Raw genomic sequence first — 25,964 nt, forward strand, 5'->3', positions numbered from 1 at the left:
TGGCTCCCGGGGCGCCGGCCGGCGTCGGGCCGGTGCTGGCGCGCTCCCCGCGCACACGGAGCCGACCGAAAGGCTGCCCGCCGCCCCCGCGGAACGGGCCGCGCCGCCCCCGGGGGAGTCCTGAGCCCTTTGTGCCCCTCCCTGTCCCGGTGCTTTTCGGGGTCATTGCCCACAGCTTGGGGACTGTGGTGAATCTTTCCTTAATTCCCACTCGTGTTAATCCTTCCTCAGGCTAAGGGAATAACAGAGGCAGTTATATAAAACTAGATGAAGTATAATAATATATGTATTATTTTTTAAGCTGAAAACCTCTGAATTAAAGAAATAGTGGCTTCATTTTTCTCTGAAGGGGATTAGGAAAGTGAGCTGCACTACTGTAGTATTGGGTGTTCTGCTCCGAGGGGTGTGGAACGTTGCTGAAGTGACAGTGGGCATCAGCAGTTTGCCTTTGGGAATGACTGACTTTCCTCAAAATCTCTGCAAAAGCCAGTTTGCCCCAGCTGTCTCTGCTGTTTCTCATCATTCTTGGCTAATGAAAGAGGGTGGAAATGCCCGGAAGGAAAGTGTGTGAGGCCCTTTCTTTCTAGGTTATTTCCTACATTTGAACCCTGTACCAGTGGCAACTACAGTTTGGATATTAACATTAAACACAGGAAGCAAATATGTATTTTAGGTGTAGCTTTTGAAAATGAAGTCTACAAGCAGCCAACCGCATAATTGTACTTGAGTTATTTGACAAATCCTGTGACACAGCATGTCTTGGGCTGTGGGCTTCCAAACTTGAGATGAGCTGTCAGTGCCCAGAGAGGCATGATAAGTGGCCTCAAGGGTGGTAGTAAATAGTCAAATATGTAATGACTATTTGTGAGAAACTTAATGGCAGTATTTATGTACTGTCGTTATAACGACCTTATAGTCAGTTTTGATGGTTTATTCTGTTATATTAGAAGCAGAAATTTAGGAATGGTTATCTTAAGTTGTGCAAATCCCTCACTTTACCTCCCTGTTCTGGTGAGAAACATAAAGCTCAGTGGAGAATTCCAAGTTACCAATGTTTATTGCATCTTTTGATGCTGACTTCTCATTTGTTTCTAGCCCTACTTCTATGTTTCTGCAGAATCAGCTAGACTGTCGGGGGCGGGGGGGGAGAATAAGTGTGGTGCCATCCTTACTTTTTCAACTGAACTTTTTCTCTCATCTCTTCACACCCTTTCCTGACTGCAGTGACTACCCTCACCTGCTAACGTCTTCAGTTGTGCTTGCATCTCCTCCCAGAGTTGTCGTCTTCATCCTTTGCTGTTCCATTTCTTCTTGCAATAAGAATGCAATATAATCTTTCATAAAATTATGTGAGATCAACTTGAACGGTCGTCTCTTCTACTCATTCTGATATCATTGGCTGCATTGTCTGATGTTTTCTTTCCTCTGCTTCCATTTTTAAGGTGTCTGTTCTATTTAGACTAGTGCACATACTTGTACTTTCTGGAATTGGCATCCTGCTGAAAGTCAGTGGAATCCATAGTCTTTCTACTTGCCTTTTTTTACTGTCTCTGACATGCCAATGATGTTCTTAGGTGATTTTGTTTTCCCCTCAATTTTAAACACATCAGTCTGTTTGATTTTTCCAGTACTGTAGGTGAATGTTTTCTTTCATGTGCCTGGGTATTTTAATTCAAATATAGGAAGTCACTATTTTGGTACTGATAATTCTTTCATCTTCTACATCATATTGATCTTCTCTTGTTGGAAGTATGCGATACCTAAATGTTCATGTTCACAAACGAAGCATGGTTAAAACAAAACCCTTAATATTCCTTAGTCTTGATTGATCTGTTCAGCAGTGCTGTTTCAACCATACTTCACTGTGAGGTGTGAAGCTAATTATTCCTTTACATGGAGTAGACACAAGTATCTAGAAGTCATTCTTGCAAATTGATTTTGCTTAGCATGTTTCAACAATAGCTTTTCTTGTCTTTTCATGGAAGTGAAACTCACTTAGGCTCCTACCCCTTTGATTGCTGCAACAAACCTCCTGGCTGTTTTTTTTCTGCCCGTGTCCGTTCATCTTACTCATGCGGAGCTCTTTTTAACCTGTTGCTTTTACCATGGCACCTCTTTCTTTCAATTCAATCAGTGTGGGTTTTTTTCCAGCAGTGCATTGGTTATCTTTACCTTCTAGATTCTGATGTCTCTCTCAGTCTATTGTTTGTCTTATGTTGCCACTGAGATGTCAATATTGCCTCCAAGTAACCATTCCATTAATGTCCCCTAAGCCTTCAAACTATTTTAATGGGTGATCTTTCTGTGACGTATTTCTTCAAAGTTCCAAGTGTTCCCTCTAATATTCTCATAACTACTTCATTTTCTTAATTCTAATCACTGCTTGAATTTTTCCATTCACTTGTCTTTCCTTTTTCTTCAGTGAATTGGTGAAACTGTGCACCTGCCTCTTTGTAGTGGTTTGAAGGCAAGTTGTGTCTTGGCAGAAGAAGATTGTTGGATTAAGGGGGTCCTCTACAGCGGAGAAGGGGGGTGAAGGATGAGGTGGCCCAACTGCCACTTTCCAAAGAAGTTTGTATGTGAAGTTTTCTAGAAGCAGGTCCTGGTCATGAATAGTTAAGTGTGGAGCTAATGAAGAGGAGGAGAGAGTAACTTCTCCCTGGCTGTGTGAAGTTTAAACAACTTTGTCACAAAGATTTAGTGCCATTGTCGTAAAGGCTTTGGGGACTGGCATTGTGAGAAATTTGATCACTGAGAACCAAGAGTTTGGAAAGGTAGGCACAATTATTAGTGTTACTGTCATATCAAGTAGTTACTGAATGGTGTTAGAAATTTTCTCTGAAGTCTTTAGTATGATGTTCTTTGTTGGTGTTCTAGCTGGATCATGTCTTAAAACTGATGCTTCACACACGTGGCAGGGAAGTATCATGGAGAACTAGACAACTTCCTGTTAGGCATATATATTCATGTAAACCTGAAGGCTTTTCTCATTAACTTACTGCTGAAGCTGCTCTTTAGATGATAGAATCTCCTTGTGTTGAGAATTAATTACTTTATCACCTTTCAGTCACTGAAAAGGTACAAGTTTCTCTCAGGGCTAAAACTCGATGCCTTTCTTCACTTTTCCTGTCATCCTGCACTACTTGTGTTGGCAAACTCCTTAGACACCTTGCTATCTGAATCTGCGAAGCATACACTTAATCATCAGCAAGTTTACTGTAACGGCCTTAAATGTAAGGAAGACAAAAGAATTGCAGCAGTTCCTTTCAGAGTAGAAGTAACATTCCTTTGCCTGACTTGTGCGATGCAGACATTACTTCTGCACTGTTTCGGGGTTTTTTTTACCATGACTGTATAATTCTAGTTGCCTTCTGGCAGCTTTCAGAGAGAGGAAGGTCTGTTGTGAAAAAGCTGGCATGTGCCACTGTCCCTGATGTTTGTAGACCCTGTTAATAGGATCTTTTTTTCCCTGTGGGGATTTACCTCAGCTAGACTAACTTTGTGTCCACTAGTTTGAGTAATTTGGTTTGGGGGGGGGGTTGTTTTGTTTTTGAGATATCCAAATAATTCACACCCAAATGCCATAAAATACTATTCATGTACAAGACAAGTCTAAATACTTTAATAATTTTTATTGACAGTTTTTGGAGTTCTTTATAAATATTTAATCTAGATTGCAAAGTATTTGGGTTGCTCTTGGTTTTATTCTTCCTGTCATGTGAAAATAAGCTACTGTTTTCCATTTCTGACTTGTAACGTTTGCTTTAGATGAAGTACCAGAGCTGAAATAGTAAAATTACTGAACACAGAGGGGAACCTATTTCTGTTAATGCGGTGAGGGCTTGGGAAATGAAATAATGTGCGCTCTGCAAATACAAAAGGTTTGTGCTTTAAATATGGTGTATGGAATTATTATTTAATTGTAAATTTGTAAAAGGCATTCTACCTTCCCATGCCAGCTGTGGAAGTACTGTCTGGAGGTAGCTTGCTTTCTTATGCTATAGGAGACAAAAAAAAATGAAGATTTTGAAGGTGAATGAGAACATCAGATATTTTACATCGTAAAAAGCAACTCATCAGGTTTTGAAAATGAGGCAGAGGCATCTTTTTTTCCAGTATCAGTTATATTTGCAGTGACATCACTTGTGAAGTCTGGTTGTAAATGATCCAGTCATGTTTCTTTTACTTTCTGACGTGATGCATGATTGGACTTCGAGGGGTCTTTTTTGGCCATTAGCTCTTGGTGGGGTCACTTGCTCGTTGCTTTCAGTCTGTTTGTACCTGCTGGAAGAGGAGAGTCTTGTTTTGTTATCAACACCTTTAGAATTCTGTGATGCTGCAAATTGCCCATATCTCTCTTTGTGTTTTAGCATGATTATTCTGCTTAAATAGTATCAAGGTGAAAAAAACATTTTTGCGATTTAAGCTGTTCAAATAAGCATAATTAACCTTAACTTTAAACTGAAATTTTTGTTGATAAGCCTTTCATAGGCAATAAATTACCACTCTGAATATTTTTGGTGAGTTAACAACCTAATTGCTGTTCTCCTTTTTAACACTCTTTGAATGGTTACAGGTATGATCTACTTTTTCTCTCAGGTGATGTATTATAATGAGGTAAAGTCAGAGAAGATCTTCCCAACTTGTATGCTTTTAGTGTTGAAGACTGCTTCTTCACATCTAAGCAAGGGTTTGCTTGCCTGGAAGTTTCTCGGTGGTTTTTTTCTACCTCTCACATAGGTTTCCGTGTAGTCAGGTATTACTGTACTTGAAAATGTAATTTGGAGAAGTTGTAAACTTCTAAAAAAAAGTTTGAAACAGTGTAGTTCTTAGCTTTAAAAATTCACTACGTAATCACCTGGCTACAGTAGGTCTGGTGAGGACTTGAGAGTTGTTTTCATGACGTGAGTCCTGGGTTCCTTCTAAAATCTAAAGATTAATTTGAGTTGCCAAGGTGGTCAGGGACCTGTGAGGAAAGGCTGAAGGGACTGGGCTTGTTTAGCTTACAGAAGAGAAGGCTTCAGAAAGACCCTGGAAAGTTCCAAATGTGCCTATGAGGAGATCATTGAAAAGACAGAGCCAGGTTCATCACAGTGGTGTGTGCTGGAAGAACAAAAGACAAAAGGTGAGTGGTGGAATGAGATGTTCAGACTGTCTATAGAGAGAAATCATTGGGGTTTTTTGTTTGTTTGGTTTGGTTTGGTTTTTTGTTGTTTGTTTTTTGGTTTTGTTTTTTTTTTTACCATAAAGACAGTCAAGCAGTAGAAGAGATTACCCTGGGAGGTGCTCAGCCTGTGCCCATGGCAGTGAAGATCAGACTGGGTAACCTGATTGATCTGCTCTGACTTCAGAGCTCACCTTACTTGGAGCATGGTGTTGAACTAGAGGCCTCCTGTTTGTCCCTTCCAACCTGAGTTATCTTGTGCTCTTACTGTAGAGACACAGTGGTCTCAGTGGCAAAGGACAAGAATGTCTTTCCTGGTCTTTGTCACTGCTTTGTCATGGGATTTACTCTCAGTGTGTGTAACAGAGAAGGGCACCTCATCACTAGATAAGGGTTCCACCCCCATTTTGTGACATTTTACCTTGTCTTTTCACTTCTGTGGTCTTCAAAGATGGATTCAAAAGGGGCATGGTTTTTGCATCTATACACTTATAATACCTGTTGGATTTTTCAGTAATGGGTCATTTCATGCTGTGGTGAAGGTTTAAAACTTTGTATTGCAGAAATAACTATTGTGGCCTCTAGAGGTGCCACCAACTGCTGTGGTTGCATTGGGGTGAAGGGGTGGAGAGGTAGAACAAGACCATGTTTTGTCTGTTTCCAGGAAGCATTGTTGACATTGCAGAGTTTGGTATAGCTACAAATAGTCATGTATCCCAGTTAAAAACCTCAGGTTAAATATGACTTGAAGAAGGTACCTCTGCCTGAGCACCGAGTATTTTCTATTTCTGTGTTCCGGTTACAAAGGCATGTGGAGCAAGCTGTGTAGGTTTAATAATACATATGTTTTTGTGACAGCACATAGGGCTTATACTGATAGCTGATGCCTCGACAGTGAAATATATAAAAGAAATTTAGCCTGTAAAAGCCAGCTTTTGAGATTTTTGTAACTATTTGTGCAAATTGAAATGTCTGAAACTTATGAATAAACTGCAGGAAGGAGTTCTGTCCATTCAGTCATTTTTCAGACTGGTTTGACAGCCCACCACCATTCACAAGAAACTAAGTGGTTTGTTCAGGTCCCAAATCTTCAGATTGGGGACTTGCTGTCTCTGGCAGTAATGACTGAAGGTCTGCTTTCCTCCTCAAGTGCTTGGGCTTTCTCAGAATACCTTTACTGAGACTGACTCGATTGACATTGTTTCCGCATCTTGTTTTTCTTTGTTTCTGTCTGCTTGTCTGGAGAAAAACCAAGTCTGCTCCACAATATTTAAGAACTATGTGCTGTGTCTCATGTTATTTTACATGTATTTTACCTTAAGTTTGAAAGTTGGGGATTTTTTTCGTCCTTTATCCTGCTTTATATTCCCTTTACCTTGGTGACAGTTCTGTGGACCTGACAGATCCATTTTACTGTAGGTTGTCCTTCAGACACCTGGGTGGAATGGAAGCATGCTTGCGAAGTACAAACATGACTGTCGACCTCTGTTGTCTAGTAGAAACAACACTGTAATTCTCATTTTGGAGTAGCACTCGATAAGGTGGTCACCATGTGGGAAAAAACTCCAGCAACTACCTAACGTATGTGTTTCTGTTCTACAAAAATAAAACCTGTTGTGGTGGTTCTTCAGTTAATAAGAAAACATGGCCTGTGTAAGGGCTTTGTAGGGAAAACACTAAATGCCAGAGAGCTCTTTATCTAGTACACATATGAATTCAAAAACAGAACTAGGACTCAGAACTGAAAGCTGAAGCCAGATATTTGAATGGGGAATTTGACAGTGGATTTTTTTACGAAGTCAGGTAATGGATGATCGAGGGCAATAATACTTTGCTTTTAATGTCTTCAATAATTGATGTCTTTGATGAAAAGGTTTCCCTAAAACAATAAGGCTCAGAAAAATATGCAGTGTTTAATCAAGGTGATCAGATTCGAAAATCTAGTGATCCCTTCTTGCCTTGGGCTAGAATTAGGGAAACATTTCCAGCACTGGGCTCTTTTTGCAGACTTTGGAAAAGCCGTGGTAAACAAGTCCTCCCTGGCGAAGAATGTGCCTGGCTAAGTGCTGGTACAGTTGGTAGCCTGAGTGCCTGCTGTCTTGTCACCCTTCCTGCCAGATGCCATGGTCATGGCCTCAAGTAGTGTGATTCCTGAATCTGGAGTACTGAAGGACTGTGCTCTTTCAGTGGAGAGAAACTCTCGTGTGTTGCACAGCAGTGTTTGCTTTTCCACCTAGACTGACAGGACCGGTCATAGTTTAACTGCCTTCTTTTCCCAATCTCGTTTGCTGTAGTTGGACACAATCTCTAACATTTGATTATTTTTTTTTTCCACTTCATTTTCGTCTTTGGTTCTTCCATCCAATTCTTTTATTTTATTTTCTGTGAGCTTTCTGCTGTTCCTGGCATCCCTGTTCCTTTGTGAGTAGGCAGTATTCCATCACCAGACTCCATCTCCTATTTTGTCCTGTTCCTTTGCATCACTTCTTTGTCTCTCCATTCTAGTCTTTTGTGAGCCATTCCATCTTTCTTCTGCACTTTGCATTGTTGGATCCGCTTTTCTTTATTGTTTGCTTTCTTGTGTCTCAGTATTTCAATCTTTTGTTAACCACTAAATAGACAAGTAGGTTTTTTTTCTGTTCGGTGTTCTTTGGTATCTGTGAAATTTGGTGCACGACTCTCTTGTGTTGTGCATTACACAACCAAGTCCTGCTTTTGGGCTGATCCCTGAAAGGGAAGAACACTAATATAGCATTTCATTGACTGGTTTGGCAGTCTTGGATAAAAGTAGTTTGGTAGAATGCATGCTACCTGTTGCTGTAATTATAGTGTTAATGAATACTGAATTATACCAAATGTGGTGTAAAGAAATGAGCATCAGTTTGAGGTAAAGGGTTAGAAGCTTGGACATTATGTGACCTCCACGGGTGGGTTGTACTGAGACCAAGGGAATCCAGAGGGATCCCGGGCTTATTTCAATAAGCTGGTCTTTGGGACAGGTATAGCAGTTCAGTCTTTGTTGATGACCTTAATTAGTTAGCAGATGGTTTTTAATTTTTGAAATAGATTGTCTGCATTGCTTCTGTTAATAAGCATTTTTAAGATTCAGCAGTATTTGATGGATCAAAGAACTTGGAAAAGAAAGGGAAAAAAGAGCAGGTAAAATGCTGCAATAAGGAGCTTCATTTCACGATTAATTTTACCTATTGTAGAACAAGTTACACCAGTCTTGCAAAATAGGTCTTGCAGTCTTTTTGCTGGGTTATCCCTCTGACTTGGACCCACAGAAGAGCGGAAAGAGGGTTTTCCACCCTCACAAAGGCACAGTGTTCTTGGAATAATTGTCATAATTTTCATGTTTGTGCCAGGTGAAGTTTCACTTTTTCAGCTAATCTGATCTAATAGCCAGCAGTTGCCAAATGAACAGTCTTATCCCCTTTTCCTTATATGCTGACACAAGTGCTTTACTGAAACTGATTTATGCAGGATTTTGTAATCTTGCCTGGGTTTTTTTTTAGGCACAAGATAATTCTTCTTGATGACTTTATATTTCTTTCAAATTCTAGAATTTAAATTTTCTTAATTGTCTGGTCTTGTTTGCCAGAATGGGTAATTGCAAAGATGCAACTTTTGCAAAGAAATTAGCCAAAATACAGCTCTCCATGAATCCTGTTGTTTCACCGCAGTCTCACTCTGAAAACAGACTGAAATGTTGTACTCGCTTCTAGCCCTGCAAGCATATAGGAGGGTTGCTGACTGCTTAGCGTGTGTACAATTTGCCTTCAAATACAACTCATACATAAGGTGTATCAGTTTGTTTAAACTCTCAGAAAAACTAATTTCTGGTTTATTCCCCCCATCACTCCTGTGCTTTTTGAGGTTTTTTTTTTTCATTAAGGACATTGAGGTAGTTTTGAGGTCATTAAGGATAATGGGAAAAAATGCACACATTCTAGAAATTCATTCTGTTCTTGAAGACTAAATGTTGATGTGCTTTTTTAGAAAACAGTGTCCCATTAATATTTGAATTGGAGCCTCAAGTAGAAAGTAAATGTGTGCTTAAATTATGCAGAAAAGACTGGTGTCTCTGCAATAATATGCCTAGAATATTTGGTTTAAATTGTAGACCTGCAAATGTTGAAGATTTAGGATGTTTCAATGGTAATGAAATACAAGTATAGTCAGGTATCAGAGTTGGGCAACCTTTAAGAAGGGGTATGTGGCTGTGTGCAGCAAAACTCCTTTTGCACTAATGCATTACTATGGGGATGGGGAAAATCTTTGTGTGCAAAGCTTACCTGTGTTCAAAAAAGAAACTACTGCGGCAAAGGGCCTTTTCCTGCTGATGTACCTAAGTACGATGGAAGTACTTGTTTGAAATAGAGAAATCTGGAGGGAAAAGACAAATAACTTTCAGATACCAGTTATGTTGTTTCTTAAAACACTTTGTTTTTCCTTTTGAAGATCAAGTCCTTATAATTAAATGTTAGCAGGAACTAGTGGAAACGACTTGTGTAAGTGAGATTTAACTTGTTTAGGGATTCATTGTCAGTAAAAACATCATAGAACATAACACTTTCATATTAGTCAAAAGTTAATGTGGAAAAAACCAACAATTTCTCTTTTTACAGAAAAACCTGCCATTGCTCCACCTGTATTTGTATTTCAGAAGGATAAAGCACAGAAGGTAAGGAGATGTTGATATGTTGCTTGTTTTGTTTTGTTCTGCAGCACTTACTCATCCCATGGTGAGCAGTTGTTTGTATTGTTTCGAAGTTGAAGATGCATAATAGAGCATTAACATTATTAATGGGCATAGGGTGAAGAGGTCCTGGAGGGCTAAATGTGAGATGATGTATGGTGGTGGCATGAAACAGGTAGCTCTTCAGAGAGAAGATGGACCAAATCTGTGAGAAAAAGTATTTTCAAAGCTGTATATGAAAGGCTCGGGTGGCAAAGGAGTGGTTGCAGTTGCGTGAGAAAACTATAAAATTTCTCTTTCTGAGAATACAGTTAAAACAAAGCAAAGAAAACCATGGTCTAGATTATTGCTTTTCACCTCTGTGTATTTAAATATCTCATGTCTTTGGTTAGTAAATTGTGAAGTGTCTAATTCCCCTGGAAAATGGCAATCCTGTTCCCGTCCCTCTCCCCCTGCCCTACCTTTGGGAGCGGTTTGTGTGTTGGGGTCACTGAGTGGCACCTGCCGGGAGGCGTTCCCTGGGTGGACCGAGGAGCAGAGACAACTCATCCCGCGGCTGCAGAAGGGCTAGAGCTCAGGAAAGAAGTGAGAGTCAAAGGAAGGAAACTTCCATTTAGTGGAAACTGCTATTAAATTAAAATAGATGTAATGGGAAACCGTGGCTGTTTGGACTGGGTGCAGTACAGTTTGTGTTCTCTGCCCTTTGAACGTGATGCACAAAATGTTATGGATGAGTGCTAGGGTGTAGTTCTCCTTTTCTTTTTTTTCTTTCCAAATAGTAAACCTTTCACCTTTTATATTGTAAACATTTTTTTAGCAAAGAAATTGATAAGAATCTCAATATATTGCAGTATTTAATTCTGCCTGGTTAATAGTAAAAGCTGTTAACATTTGGTAAAATTAAAATCAAGGTTACTATTGTTTCAGCTGAAGCTGGTGGGATCTAAGAGAAGTGTACTCATGTACACGATTCACTCTTTGTTGAATCACTGGATTGTTATATTATCTGTGCAATCAGAAGATACTCTCAAATGTTTGCAGTTGGTTGCTTTTCTTTGGTTTGGGACGAGTATCACACTCCAGCTTTCTCACGAGTTTAGTAGGCACATTCCTCAGCAGGAGCTTGAAATCTTACGTCAGCTTGGAAAGGATTTAAATCTGCCATTCTTCTAATATTAGCTGATTGAATTAAATATATCTTAAAGTAAATACGTTTGAGATATTCCTTCCAATTACATTCTTTATGGTGCCAAATGACATGTACCTTGGAATGAAGGGATTGTTAGTGTTTGTGCTGTCAGTTTGGATCACATTATTTCCTTCCAGGAACCAGGTCCCACTCACCCTGTTGCTTAGTCTGTTCCTGAAATCTCTTCCGAGTTGCACCATGGTGAGTTTTCTCCCCGTAAAGGTGTCCTTTAACCTGGCAATTCTTCCACATTTAGTCTGGAAACAGTGATCATAGCAGTGTACAGCCCAGACAGAGCGATGTGGTCCTGTGTCCTTTCTCTGCTGGCCTGGTCCTTTGGTGCTAAGCTGGTAGGTCCAGTGCTGTCCAGTTCCTCCATGTTGTACCTTCTGTTTCTGCAGAGGATGCCTCCTCCAGGGGCTGTGGGACACATCCATTGCTCTCTGGGACGTCTCAAGAAAATACTCATCAAAAATCTTAGCTAAAGGCTTAATGTCTCTTTGGGCTGGCAGAGAGGACCCAAGGCTTCAGGGAGACAGGGATGCGGGATTTAATCTTCTCAAGTGCATGTGAGGGTGCTGGGGACTGTGGTGATGCTGTAGGTGGCTGTGTGCAGGCCAGCTGCTGACAGGAACCTGCTGGGTGGGGTGGTGGGAGGCCCTGGGGGGAGCTGAGCATCCTGAAGGCACCGGTGTTAGAAATGAGTCAGGAAGGGATCTAAATACCAAGTGGTGTTGCTGCTGGAGAGGGGGCTGCCAGAGTCAGCCTGGGCAGGGAATACGTGGAGCGTGGCTGGGAAACACGGCTTCTTCCTGCACATACATCATGAGAGGTCTACTGGTGACATCTGTCACTTGGTTGCCAATTTCCAAAGTGTAATACATGTAGTAATAAACATAAACATTTATGTTAAACTGTGTGATGGGTGGACTGTGTACCCTTTTCTTAAAAAGGAGGAGGGACATGACTAATAATCATTTTAGTATCTTATACTGTGTGTATTTGAGACTGGAGAGAAAGAATGAGAGAAGCATCAGTGCAGCGTCTCTTGCTGTTTTATTAAATAAAGGGCCAAAACCCTCTTGCTTGTTGCTTCTGCCCGTAGCTGGTTTTTGCAGTGTTGATACAGTAGGGATAGAGTCAGAATACGGTGCTGTCAGCCAAAAGTAACAGCTACTTAATATATGCTGCATGTATCAGAACCTGGCATTCAGCTCAGTGGAATGGCCCTTCAGTCAACTTAATTAATTAAGTAAAGGTGACTCAGGTTACACACTGGTTGAGACCTTCCACTCTATTTTTGGAAAGACTAACAGTGAAGTGTTACAGTTAATGGTTAACTCCAGTGTTGTTTCCATTCAAGGTGTCTGGATAAGCACATTGCCTGCCTCAAAAAATTACCCTTATTAAAGTTAACAAGGAAAATCTATTAACAGAGGATTTTTCCTACATCAACATTTTAAAGAAAATGCAAAAGTAACTTCAAAATAGTTGACAAACACCATGCTTCTAAAATATGTAATTTCTCTATATAAATTACACTTTTAATTTTGTAAAATGTCTGTTGAGTCAAGCTGGCTTTCTTGTGGAGCTGTAAGCAAAGTGTTCAGGGGCTTTTCAGCACCAGCACAGCAATCTGGCAGCAAGCTGAGAGCAAGAAGGCCTTGCGTTGTGTGTCCCATGGACTGTCTGTGGTGATGGTTCCCGTGTTTCTGTGTGCTCTGCTCCATCAGGCAGGACATCCTCAGCACAACGGGTTTGTGTCTCAACGCAGTGTCTCAGGCTCTCTCTGTACCAGGGCTGGTCTTTACTGACACCTCTGGAGCTAACATTGTCTACTGTTAAGTTAACGTTATTTTTTTTTAGAGATCTCTACTTAGGGTTGTGCTTGTAAGGTTTCAGACATGTATTTCCCCATTAGAAGTTGGAAAACATTCAGCATGTTGCAGTACAAAATGCATACTAGTCTGGAAACTAATTTTGTAGCTGATTGTTCCAGCTAGGGTTCCATACAGTTTAGTGAGCCATCAGAACATGCAGTTTGTCATGTTTATTTAGAGGCAACAGAAAGTGTACAACGTTCAGAAATTATACGTCTTAATTTTATTTTCAGTAAGGAGGTTCTGGTTGTTTTCTTTCATGGTTAAAGAGACAGGATTAGTCTTACCTGTTCTGAACTTCATTATAGATATCAATTAATAGTGGATGTAAAGTTGGCGGTTTCTGCATTTGTTGAGTCTCCATTTTCATTATTTTCATATCTCCTTAACTCTTTGAGAACTATTTTTACAGTGTGTAAAACAGAGATACTTCTTGCAAATATCTGAATGATAACATCCAAATATCTTCCATTCTTCTACACTGCTCTTCATTTTTCTGACAAGCAGAGCTTCTACTGCTGACACTAGTTGGAAAATTGCAGCAGTTTATGAAGACCCACAGCTGTTAAGATCTGAAAGCAACATCAAGTCCGAACCTTGCTGTGTTAAGCACAGAATATTCCACGCCCTACCCTCCCACCAGACCAGGTTGCTTCAATCCCCCTCCAACCTGTCCTTGAACCCCTCCAGGGATGGGGCAGCCACAGCTTCTCTGGGCAACCTGGGCCAGGCTCTCACCACCCTCACACCAAAGAACTTCTTCCCCACATCTCAGCTCCATCTCCCCTCTTGCAGGGTCCAACCCTTCCCCCTCCTCCTAGGGCTCCCCTCCCTCATCCAGAGTCCCTCCCCAGCTTTCCTGGAGCCCCCCTTCTTCAGGGACTGGAAGGGGCTCCAAGGTCTCCCCGGAGCCTTCTCTTCTCCAGGCTGAACCCCCCAACTCTCTCAGCCCCCCCTCCCAGCAGAGGGGCTCCAGCCCTCCCAGCATCTCCGGGGCCTCCTCTGGCCCCGCTCCAACAGCTCCATGTCCTTCTGCTGGTGGTGGCCCCAGAGCTGGAGGCAGCACTGGGGGGTGTCTCCCCAGAGCGGAGCAGAGGGGCAGAATCCCCCCCTGGCCCTGCTGGCCACGGGGCTGGGGATGCAGCCCAGGGGTGGGGGGTTTCTGGGCTGCCAGTGCACGTTGAGGGGCGTGTGGAGCTTCTCACCCCCCAACACCCCCAAGTCCTTCTCCTCAGGGCTGCTCTCCATCCAATGGGGAAAAGAGCTTTCAGCATTTTCCCCACTGTGGTTCTTCCCTGGGAAGGACCCTGCCCGGGGGTTGTTCAGAGCCGGTGTGGGTGATGGTGGGGCTGTCTCTGTCTCCTGCACCGCAGCTGGACCAGGTCTGTGTTCTCTTCAGTCCTGCTGCAGGCAGCGCTTCTGGAGGGCTCTGACTCTCCAGACCACTGGAGAGGTGGGAATTCTTTCACCTAGGAACCCAAGCAAAGTTGTTTATGCTGCCGGCTCTCTTCTGATCAGCAGGTTGAAATCTTGTAGATTCTGGTAATTATTGACAAGGCAATAGAGGTTTAAATGTTAAAACCTTTCTACGTGTTTCCTGAAAACTAGAAACCTGACGGGAGCAGTGAGACCCAAATTACCTCCCTTGCAGTGGGAGAGCTGCTGTTGTGTGTGTGGCCCTGTTTTCTCTGCTCAATGCCCATGAAGGTCCCCGTGGATGGGCTGGAGAAGGTTTGGCAGGGTGGAAGAGGTGTGGAGAAGAGCTTTGTGGGGACGTATGTGGGGAGGATTTGGGGTAGCAGGGTGACAGGACCAGAGAACGTGTGCAATGTAAGCACGAGAAAAATCAGATCTTCAGTGCTGCAGGTTGTGTAAGTACTTTGTACTTAGTGTGGTACAGGTAACTTGTGACTTAATTCTTGTACTTTTTTAATGACTGTCTCCCTTTGAAGGGAAAGAAGACCATTTGAGTGACATTTGGAATGCTGTTAATTTTGAAAAGTGAGGCTTAGCATAAATAAGTAGGAGTAATAGATATAAAACATCAAGTGGAGGACTGAGGTGTTTACCCCTTGGCTTCAGGTACAAATAATGTACACATGCTGTAAGTGCTGAGGCCAGTTCCAGATAGACTTTTCATGCTTACATCTTTCTGAGCCGAAGAGGTAAGAATAGCGGAGTGCTAGACTTGGTTTAATTTTTGGAGACAAAAGGTTTCTTTAATTCTTCTCTCATTCTGAGGAGTTTTAAGTTAGTGTTTGGGTCTGTTAGTAGCAGCTTCAGATTAAAACCAGAAAAGTTTGAAAATAAAAAATTAAATGAACCCACTAATACAATTGCATGTATTGCTGCTTTTTAATAATTGCTTCTGTTTGAGCACAGGCCAAGTTGTAACTTTGGGCCCTTAAGATTTAAAAACCACTGTTTGTTTTTGAGGTTGCAGTCTGCTGTTTTGCACAGACCTAGGCAATGCTGAGCGTTTTTAGTCTCTTCATTCTCCTGGATGATTTCTGAGAGCAGCCGAGGTTATGTGCCTCTTAGTGACATCTTCACCTGACTGCTTGGTTCTCCATATACCTGACCATAAGGCAGCAGGAGCCTTGGCCCACAGATCGCAGCTGGGAGAATGTCTTTGTCCTGCATATTATCCATGGACTGTGATTTAGTCCTTATCACAATCTTGTCCTGCATGCCATGGACTGTGATTTAGTCCTTATCACAATACAGTTGCTCAGGCTCTAAGCCTTTAACTTTTTCGTTCTTTAGGTGTGTGCAGAATATGGTAATGCTTAATTTTTGTTCTACAAGTGGGGACCTGCAGCATTAAATGATCTGAAGAAATGTAAAGAGTCTGTGACAGAAATTCAGCAAATATATAAATATCATTAGTGTGCACTAGCTATCCTGTCACCCTCCTCCTGGAAACAGATACGCAAAGTCTTTTACAGAAGAAAACATTGGTGTTGCTTTTCAGATAATTCACCATGAATATGAAAGGATGGTGTGTCTTGTGTGACTGTTACAATGAATTTCTCAGGAGAATTTTGTAATCAACCCCACCTGCCTCAAATGAAGCATCGAAGGACAGTTATTTACAGGAATTCTCTCTTTAATTCTTATGTCTCAATCCAGGGATAAAAACAATTAGTTTTCCTTCAGGCCTTGAGAGAAGGAGGAGTTAAACCCCAACACCCCTGGGGCTGGCAAATCCGCTCTTTTCCCGGGGACACTGGCATTTTTAGCTAACTTTCAAAAAAGTGCATTTGCTCCAACTGGTGGGTTTTGTGGGGAGGGAAAGGTAATTCAGTCAGCAGGTTCCCTTGTCTGGTTTGTGCGGATTTGAACTGATGTCCCAGCAGCAAGTGATTCCTCCTGTCATGCTGCGGAAACTGGGATTTAAGGAGGGATTAGCAGATCCTCTCACTAGGATGCCTGCTCTCATGTTGCAGCCTTGCATTGAAGGGACGTTGTCTCTTTTGCTCCCAGTCCCCTACAGAGCAAAAAGGTTTGTCGGATTCAGGCGAGGACCCCCAGGGAGAGGCTGAGCCCCCCCACTATGCTCTGGGTCACACAGGACCAGCTGGCGAGCGCGACTCGGAGCACCCCGCTCCCGCTGTGGCCTCAGTCAGTGCTGCCCCAAGCCCCGCTGCTGGAGCCCCGCTTCCTTCTGTTCAACAAGAGCTGGCGGGGGTAAGTCTCAACCTACCACCTACTTCTGCTGCTGAGAGAGAGCATTAAAGAAAAAAGGCCCTTCTACTTGGAGAAATCTGTGACTGTTAACTTTAGGCAGTACTGCTCGCTGTCTGTCTGCTGCTTTGATCTCAAGCCTTAGCCCCCTCTAAGCCGCTGATTCAATTAGTAGAAATGAAATTTGTTTGGGACTCGCTCCTTCGTGGGTGTAATTATAGAAAACACATCAAGTATTAATTTCAAAACTTAGGATGTAAATATGTGTTTGCTAAGGATGAGAACTCTTCTAAATGAGTGAGAAAGTGGGTATATAGGAGGGATTTGCTTCACACAGTTCAGAGGAGCATTGTTTATTCCCTGAAATGCTGCAGCTTGACAAAGTGAGCAGCTAATGCTCTGTTTCCATTGGATCTAAACAGGAGCGTGTCATGCTCACCTGTAGTGTACTTAGCAGGTTAAAAGCAGCAAGAGAGATGCTAAAGCAGAAATTGGAATTTAGGTGATTGGAGGAAAAGAGATCAGTACCGTGAGGTAAGAAAAGCTGCCAGTGCTGTTCATTTTTTTTCTACTGGTGGTGCAGCAAAATATTTTTGGAGATACTAGGTGACTAAATTGCTACCATAGAGTCTTTCAGAGCAATTTTAATTGTTTGGAGTCTTTATGGGTGGTGGACGGTGTTTCCTTGGTGCAGGTGAATGTCACTGCTCATTGTGACCACACACAGAGGGCATGGACTCTTTGATAGATCTTTGCCTGTTAAGGCTTCTCCCCACAGTACCTGCACCCTTTTCTTGCACTAGTGTTTTGGGTTTTTTGTTTTGTTGTCAAGAATGGACCATTTCAAGTAAAGTCAGTGTCCAATGGATTGTCGTAAGGTACAAATGGCTGTAGGTTGAGCCCCTTTTGGTGTCCAGACTGTCAGGTTTTGCAGACCTGCTGCAGAAATTTTTGTAGCTTTTTTTTTTTAAGTATAAAATTTTCAAGGGTTAATATTTTAAAATCTAGTTGGTATTTTTATGTCAGTTTTCTATCATTTGAAAGTGTTACTAGAACTGACCAAGAGAACTGTATTAACCAGACTTTCAGGAAAACTGCAGCAAGCGGTCATTATCTGTTATTACCTGTTATTAAAGGGCAGAAAGTCTTACCCTGTTTAGCCCAGATCTGAAAGAAATTTAAGAGCCAAAAATGCTGTTGGGCAGTGTCAGCAAGAATTCTTGGCTGTACACAACAGATAACTATGCATCCTTGAACTTTACTCTGTTGGCTTAAATTTATGGAGTAGTACGGTGCTCGGTGTAAGAGACCTTCGTGTGCACTGGCAAGTGTTCTGCTAATGATCCCACTTTCCTGGAGTAAAACTGTCTTTTCCCTTGAACTGTACAGGTTGATGCATCTTCCCAGTGCTCACACTGGTTGGCTGGAGCAGAAGGTTTCATGTCATCTTCCCAGGCGGTTGGGAAGGTAGATGAGTTAGGACTGAGTTCTGAGGAAGAGACGCTGCTTATTTCTTGTTTGCATGTCCAGGTGCTGTGGGCAGAGATGTGGCCATTGGCAGAGCTGATTTTCCTGCCTGGAGTTTGAGCTGTGTGTCCCAGGCCAACCCACAACAGCCTAGAGTCCATTGTGTGAGAGGTTCTGGAACAGCTTTTAAGCAACAGCCGTGGCAGGTCAATAATGCTTAGAGATGTGCAAGTGTCTGGCTTGCAGACTTGCTGTCCTGTGCTCTGAAGTCCTTTTATATAAGACTTTTTGCATCTTAAATGTATTTTTCAAAGATAAAAACTGTAAGTGCACTTGTAGAGATTTCACATTATTACCTTGTTCTTTTTTTGCTTTTCCTGAACTCTCCCTTGCCTTCCCTTTTTCTGCTCTTTATTGTGATTAAACAAAAACGGACAGATTTGTTGAAGTTCAGCCTGGAGAAAAGGAGGCTGAGGGGAGAGCTCGGTCTCTACAACCCCCTGAAAGGAGGGTGTAGCCGGGGGGGGGTCGGTCTCTTCTCCCAAGGAACAGGTGATGGGACAAGAGGAAATGGCCTCAAGTTGTGCCAGGGGAGGTTCAGATTGGAGATTAGGAATATTTTTTCCACTGAAAGGGTTCTTAAGCCTTGGAATGGGCTGCCCAGGGAGTATCTCCATCCCTGGAGATACTCAAATGATGGGTTGACGTAGTGCTTAGAGACATGGGTTAGTGATGGTTTTTATCAGAGTTAGGTTGATGGCTGGACTGGATGATCTTAAAGGTCCCTTCCAACACAGACAATTCTATGATTCTAAGTTTATGTAAATTCTTTCCTCTTAGTCTGTTGTAACAACTGTAGGAGGAAGTAATGGGTGTAAGGAAGCAGTGTTTGTACTTTGCTTGTGGGATCATTAATAGCTTTCCTTTGCACTTTAAAAAAGCAGTTGGTAGCCTTAGAAGAGGTAATTTGGTTAATTAAAAGTGAGTCAATTGTAGGAGCCTCTATTTACAAACAATTGTAACTTTTCTGAATTTCTGAAAGTAAGGGGAGACAGGAATAAGTCAAAGGTGCCTTTCATTCTTATATGAGAAGTAAATTGTAGGTTGGATTTTTATGTTGTCCTTTAAGTGTCTCTTTGGCTTCTCATTTCAAAGAACTGGATGGAGAGAAGTTGAGTCACCTTATAGGATGAGATGGTTCTGGCTTTCCTTTCTTTTGTCTATTATACTTGTGTAAAACATCTCTTGCTGTGAAGTACAGATTGAGTAGCCTGGAAGGAGAGGCCTGAGGTGGAGAGGCTGGATTGCTGCCTATTATTGCTAACTGTAATCTGATTTTTTTTCCAGTCTACCAAGTAAACTGTTTGTCCTGTATATTCCCCTTTTTTGGGTCTAGTCTCCCCAGGCTCTCCCTTTAAGCAGCACTGGAAGGCACCTTCTGGCTGCCCATTAACTTACTTTATAGTGTGGCTTCACAGGGAATGGAGCTGGTGTGGATGCAGTGTGTCGGGGTTTGCCAGCCCCATGCCCTCTGCCTGAGTTCTACCAGATCTGAGCACAGACTCCTCTGGGTTCTTCTGTGGGCAGAGGAGACTAGAGAGGAGAGAGAACATCGCGCTGCCTCAAGCATTTGACTTCTCGCTCCAGGTTACTCCACCTTGTTTGTCAGCTAGGCAGGGTCTGGGGGAAACAGGCTTTGTTAGATCCTGTGCATACAGCTTTATTTCCTTGACAGCCTTTTTTCTAACAATGAAGGATTTAGGAATATTTTTTAAGATCTGTAAGAGTGAATTGGTTGTTGCTGAAAGCATTATTATAGTGAGAAAACATGAGATTTATCCAAGGTTGAGGAGACCTGATGGGGAGTAAATGGGTAAAGTAATGGGGAGTGAATATTGGCAGCAAGTTTTTTAATAAAAGCAAGGAAACGGTGGTGTGTGTCTTCTACTGGATGCAGAATATAACAAAATTAAAAAACAGTTCCTTGTAGTGTTGGTAACTCTGCAGTGGAATAACTTGTGCATATTCTCATTAATTTGAAAACAGAAAATCGAACCTGAATATCTTAAATGCTCAGGCAGGAGTTTCAGTACTGAGAGAGAACGTCAATGAGGTTCTTCCTTCTGTCTGTGCTTGGGCATCACCTTAAGGGATTATGACATTTTTCTTCCCTGGCCCTTTAAATTCCTGAGTGTATGAAAGATTTAAATCTGTTGTTGCATTTCTCTGGTAGGAGTTATTTGCAAGGTCTGATCAAACAACAGTGTGAGGCGTGCGTGCGTGGGGAAGGACGGGAGGTAGCTTACCAACTGACCTAGATAGTTAGATGCCTATGGAGGAAAAAAAACATTTGAGAGAAAGGGAAGTCTTTTTTTACTTCTGTGCAGCATCTTTGACTAGCGTTGGCAACATCAGTAACTGCTCTAGCTCTTGTCACGTGGGGTCTTGCACAGTTTTAATCTCCTAAAACTCCTGGCCTAGGAAGCATGGAAGTAATGCCGAGAGAACAGGTCCTTAGCTCTGCTTTGCCCTCAGTAGGTTCCAGAGTTGGGTTTGGATGTCGATGCTCCTTGCCCGCTAAACATGATGATGATGATGTGTTTAGTTGTGCTTGCATCAGTTAATGAAATGACAAGGACGTGGGAATTTGAAGCTTGTGCTATACCAGTTTGACATTGATTTTGTGTGTGTTACTTGAGCCTTGAGAATACAGCACATATTAATAACAGCTTAACAAGTTTTTGAAGTTCGGGGGAAATTACTAGTTGATTTTTAAGGATGGAGATCTGCAGTTCTATTTATGCATATTTTTTTACCAAATGGTTTCCTTTTACTTTGAGGATTTTTGCTAAAAATTGAAACACGTTGCTGGTGTATGTGACAACACTTCCTGTGCAAAATAGAAGGTTTTTTTCTGACTTGAGGTGCTGATTGCTGAAACAAGGAGATGGCATTAGGGCTTTCCAATTTAGCCTTTTCCTTTGGGAGAGTAGTGCGTGTTGGCAGGGGAGGTGCCTGGTAAGATCATCTTCCAGCAGTGTGGAGTACTTGACCAATTGTGTAGAAAGATCATAGATTGTCAAATACAGTATTAATGCAACGGGGCTGATAGATGTGTGAGGAGGGGATGGGGGTGTTTTCCAGAACCATCAGTAGCTTTGCGTTCCCTATGCTTAAGGTCTCAAAAGTGCTTGGCTAGGACTGGCTAGCACTGCAGCCAGTGAAGAATCTATACTTTTCTATTAATGTAAAACAAAATGGAAAATCCCTTACACTGAATTGCATGGGCAGAATGCAGTGGAAATGAATTTTTATTGGCATTGAGTGAAGACCTGAAAGTACAGTAATGTCTAGATTCTAAATATATGCAATGCTAATTAGGAAGTTTTGTGCTTTCTGGTGTTCTTCTATCCAAGGCATGTCTTTTGGGTTATGGTCCTGTGCATCCGTAACCAGTCCTGTTGTGTGCTGCCCGCTCCCTGTGCCAGTATGACCAGTTGCAGTGGGGCAGGAGGAGCTCTGGGCTGCAGGGAGCTCTGTGCCTGGTGTCAGCCAGGTTCTGAAGGTCTCTGTGACCTGGGGCAGGATGGAAGGGTGGTGTTGGACTAGGGAGAAGGTCCAGGACGTCAGGAGGCTCTGTAATGAGGTGGAGGCGCTAATGCTGCCTTGGCCACCTTGTGTAGCGAAAGGAATCCATCATGGGATAATGTTTTGCAAGAACAAGGGAGATGGTATCAGCTGAGGAACTGGCAGAGTGAGAAGGAGGGGAGAGACCTAGAAATCCTCAGAAAAGATGTGAAAATTTTGTTCAAAAACTTTTAAAATATTGTGATAGTTGGTAGCCTGTGATGTTTGTGGTTCTGTGGAAGATGCTGGGAGACTATTGCTAATTCGTGTCAAAATATCATAGTGCTGGTTTATAGAGCATGCTTTGAAAGACATTCCTGCAACACTGTCCTTTTGTTGAAGAAACTGATGGCAGTTACATTAATTAAGGAAAATGTTTTGGAATGGATTCCCAAATAATGGGCATGTTCATGATGAGTTTGGAACTTTAAAAATGAAACCAAATTTGAACATAGTAATTTTCAGATTTTGAATACATCTAGAAAATTGTAATGATTGTTGCATAGTCTCTAAGGATGTTAGTGCTTGGATATTAATTTTCAGGTATCTTATTTGTAAATGAAATATTTTGAATTAATCTTTTTAATAGCACCTGGATGAAGTTCAGTATGCCTACATGTAAGTCATAAAAATAATGCTTTGTCTTGAGTGTATATCATTGATGGTAAAGAAAAAAAAAGTCTCCAAACTGATGGTTAAAAGATTTGGAAGTATCCAAAGAGAAGGAAATGTTCAGTATGTGATTTTTGTTTTATCATTGTCATCTGATTTCAGAGATCAGCAGATGGATCAAGTCCAGAAGATGGAGATGGTAAGAGATTTGATTGTAATACTAAAAAGCATGAGAGTATCTGTCTCCAGGATTTTGTGCATTTTCTCTAATTGCATTTTTCTACAGAATCTGATCGAGAGGACGGGAGCTACTGTCCACCTGTAAAGCGTGAGAGAACTTCGTCCTTAACTCAGTTCCCTCCTTCTCAGTCAGGTACAAGTTGTTACAATATTATTTATAAGACCTGGGTTTCCTTCTTGCGCTCTTTCTTTCTTTTTTCCCCAGCTGTGTCAGCAGCCTTATTACTGTCTGCTGGGCTCTGGTGTAAGGCCCCGGCAGCCACGTGCTCTGACCTTGTCTGTGGTCTCTGGAGAAAATTCAGGGAAGCCCAAAGGAGTTCATAGATATGTTTGGGTTTTTTTCAAAACATTTTATATCTGTAAGTTTATACATGCAGTTTCAGCTTTTAATCTTACACTTTGCTGTTAAATTGAAGAATTTACCAGAAATATTTTTGATCTGTTTGATCAGGTTGCTTCTTAACAAATTTATATAATGTTACCTGTTTCCTAGTTCCTCTACTGCCGGGCAGACCTTCCAAGTCTCGGGTCATGCTTAAGTTGTTTTAGTCCGTTCCTTTTCTCCTATTCCTTTTATAGTGGAGAGGCTTTGGTGCATTTCAGCACCCTTCCCACCTGGCAAATGCCTGAGAGAATCACCCCTGCCCGTTCCTGTGAACGGTCAAGGCAGCAAAACCCCTGGGAAAGGCCGGGGTGAATTCTTGCAAATCGCATACTCGGGAATGGTCATGTTTACCCACAGGATTGATCTCTAAAATTCATGCCTTCTGTCTTCACAGACAATAAGAAGTTTTTAGCTTTGGTTGAGAATTATTTTATTTAAGATATGCCAGTGCTCAGGGCAGATTTGGAGACTTTGGTACTTCATTTCTGTCATCTTAGTTGAAATAAAGGAGATGAGAAAAACAGTAAAGGAGAGAACATGGAAAAAAATACTCCTCTAACACAGCACATTTGGGAAGTGTGGCAAAAAGATGAAAATCTAGTTATTTTGCTTTTAATTTTAAAGAAATAAATGCAGTTGCTGATGTTTTATGGGCACATTATTCTCATTTCATACTCCCAGGGCTAGCCGGGGGGGGAGTCCCTTCTCCTTCCACTTTGGCCCGTGGCTCAGGGGGTTTCGAGGTGCGACCCTGTTAATTGAGTACAGTCCAGAGGAGCAGTGCTGCTGCTGTCTGCTTCCTGGTCACTCTTGGTAAAAGAACACTGTCTGCACAAAACCAATGAGTTGGGGGGGTGGTGGTGTCTGTAGATTTTCTGTTAAGATGTGTATAGCCTGTTAGAACCTTCCTCATTTGTTGGACTTTATATTCCTCAATTCCCTACAAACCCTGTCTCTTCTAGTCTGTAATGCCTTTATCTTTTGAGATTAGAATCTCTAAAATCTCAGATTTTGGTTAATGCTAATGTTTGTTAAGAAGTGGAGGAAAACAATTTATTTGGCTCTTTATGGTTAAGTACTGGATGTTTCAGGGGTTGGGAGTACTTTCTCAGCTTGGCTGTGGGCTTTGACTGGGTATGGTCACTTATTCCCTGTTTGACTCCCTTGTTCTCTTCTGATGCATGGCGTTGTCAAGCAGTGACAACTTTGATTGGAATTGCAACTTCCATAGAGGCTTCTTTGAGTATTGCTGGGAGTATTGCTCTCTTATATTCTTTGAGTATTGCTGATGGCCTTGGTTTACAGAAAATCTTTCACTTTCCAAACTTCTATCATTCTTTGTGGGGTTGTTTCTCTGAAGTGTAGGGAAATTTTGCTTATATGAAATGTGCATCATCTTTAAGCATATGGCAGACCATAATAAAAAGAGGTGGAATTAAAGGAAAGAAACAAATATGGAAAAAAATAATCTAAAACTGAAATATAAAAGGCAAGTGCTGTATTTTTTCATATAACAGTGTTAGAGATGAGTTTCCTTTCCTTCACGCAAGATGATCTGTTGGAGACAAAAATCCCCAACCTACTACTCTTGCCTTGTGACTCTTGATGCATTTACCTCCTGCTCTGATCATCCTGTTTCAGGAACTGCGTTGTGCAATTCTTTGTACAACACCAAAAGTATTTACTGCTGAACAAACCAAACTCCTTTTCACTCCCTTCTCAGGGTCCAAGCAAAGGGTGGAGAAGAAACACTGTCCTTTGCCTGTTCCTTTCAAACATTTTTTTTTTGCTCTTCTGTTCACTGTTAGACTTCTTGACATCTGCAAATACCCTGATGTACTCTCCTCTGTTCCTGTAAAATCTCTGTCCTTGCAGGGTGGTTCAAGCACAGGTTGCCTGGTTCTTTGTGCAAACCCAGCTCTCACTGTGAAGCTGTTTGGGGGGCCGAGGTGTTGGCTTCCACTACTTACAGCCATTATAACTGCTTTTTGCCCTCTCTGCAGAGGCCTTTTGAAATGTTGTAGGTATTTTGTGAAGATATTATACATTCTAACATCACTTTTAATTCCTGGCTCAGATACAATTCAGACCGTGAATCCTGTGTTTATCTTCGCTGCAGAACAAATGAAATTTGTTCTCTCTGTTTCAGGAGAAAATAAGGGCAGTTTATGGACAATGACCTGTTTACTTTTATGGCTGTAATACTGTTTTAGTTCAGAAGAAAGAAAAACCAAAAACAAATTACTAGAAAAATTGTTTTCAACTTGCAGCCTTGATATGTCTGGGAATGGAGTTTGTAATTAACAACAACATACACAACTTCTCTTTATTTTTCCTTGACTGCAGTAACAAAGAACAACGTTTTTATGCCATCAAGTTTCTGTGAACCTTCTACAGGCAATTCTGACTCAGAACCAGGTGAGCTGCTTCAGCAGAGCGCTGTCAGGCTGTCACCATCCAGCCTGCTCTGATACTTCCCAAGTAGGACCCTCTTTGGGACAATGGAAGTGGTGATGGATCTGATCTTACAGCTGTTCTCTTGCTCACTTCATTGCTTGATTTCATGCTTGCTGGAGGTAACTGAAATAACATATCAAAATTCTGAAGTGCTTTGGGAGTGGTGGTGGAAGGCTGCAATGTGACTCTGTGCTCATCTGTTAACCACGAAATAAAACTTAAGGGAAATTTTCATTGATCTATTTTAGGTACTGTTTTTTTGATACTGAAAATCTGATCAGCTGTAATCTGTGGTCACGACGATCAACCATGACCTGTGAAACCTATGCTGACACTACCACTGTTTTTATTAATCACTGTTACTCTGTGGTTTGGTTGTGTTGGTATCACTGTGTAGCACACTGTTATCTTGTGCTTAAATGGCATGAGAATCATGAAGAATAATAAGATGGCAAGGTGCTGAGTTGTTGTATTTTGAGCAAGCCATTATGCCTCTAAAAGGAAACATTTTATAATTATAACTCATAAGTTCTTAAGAACTCATTTTGTAATAG

At 41.7% G+C, this 25,964-nt stretch overlaps 1 protein-coding gene across 1 annotated transcript in view; it reads left to right on the plus strand.

Moving 5' to 3' along the window:
- The window catches only part of RANBP3 (RAN binding protein 3), a 49,851-nt gene that overhangs the window by 1,091 nt on the left and 22,796 nt on the right, over positions 1 to 25,964 (plus strand). Inside the window, exons 2-7 of the mRNA XM_014962707.1 lie at positions 5,003 to 5,125; positions 9,796 to 9,851; positions 16,422 to 16,625; positions 22,491 to 22,527; positions 22,615 to 22,701; positions 25,300 to 25,371. Coding sequence (XP_014818193.1) covers positions 5,003 to 5,125; positions 9,796 to 9,851; positions 16,422 to 16,625; positions 22,491 to 22,527; positions 22,615 to 22,701; positions 25,300 to 25,371 — 579 coding nt within the window. The remainder of the gene's footprint in view (positions 1 to 5,002; positions 5,126 to 9,795; positions 9,852 to 16,421; positions 16,626 to 22,490; positions 22,528 to 22,614; positions 22,702 to 25,299; positions 25,372 to 25,964) is intronic.

This window comes from Calidris pugnax, unplaced genomic scaffold, assembly GCF_001431845.1.
Source record: "Calidris pugnax isolate Ruff unplaced genomic scaffold, ASM143184v1 scaffold952, whole genome shotgun sequence".
Classification (NCBI taxonomy): Eukaryota; Metazoa; Chordata; class Aves; order Charadriiformes; family Scolopacidae; genus Calidris; species Calidris pugnax.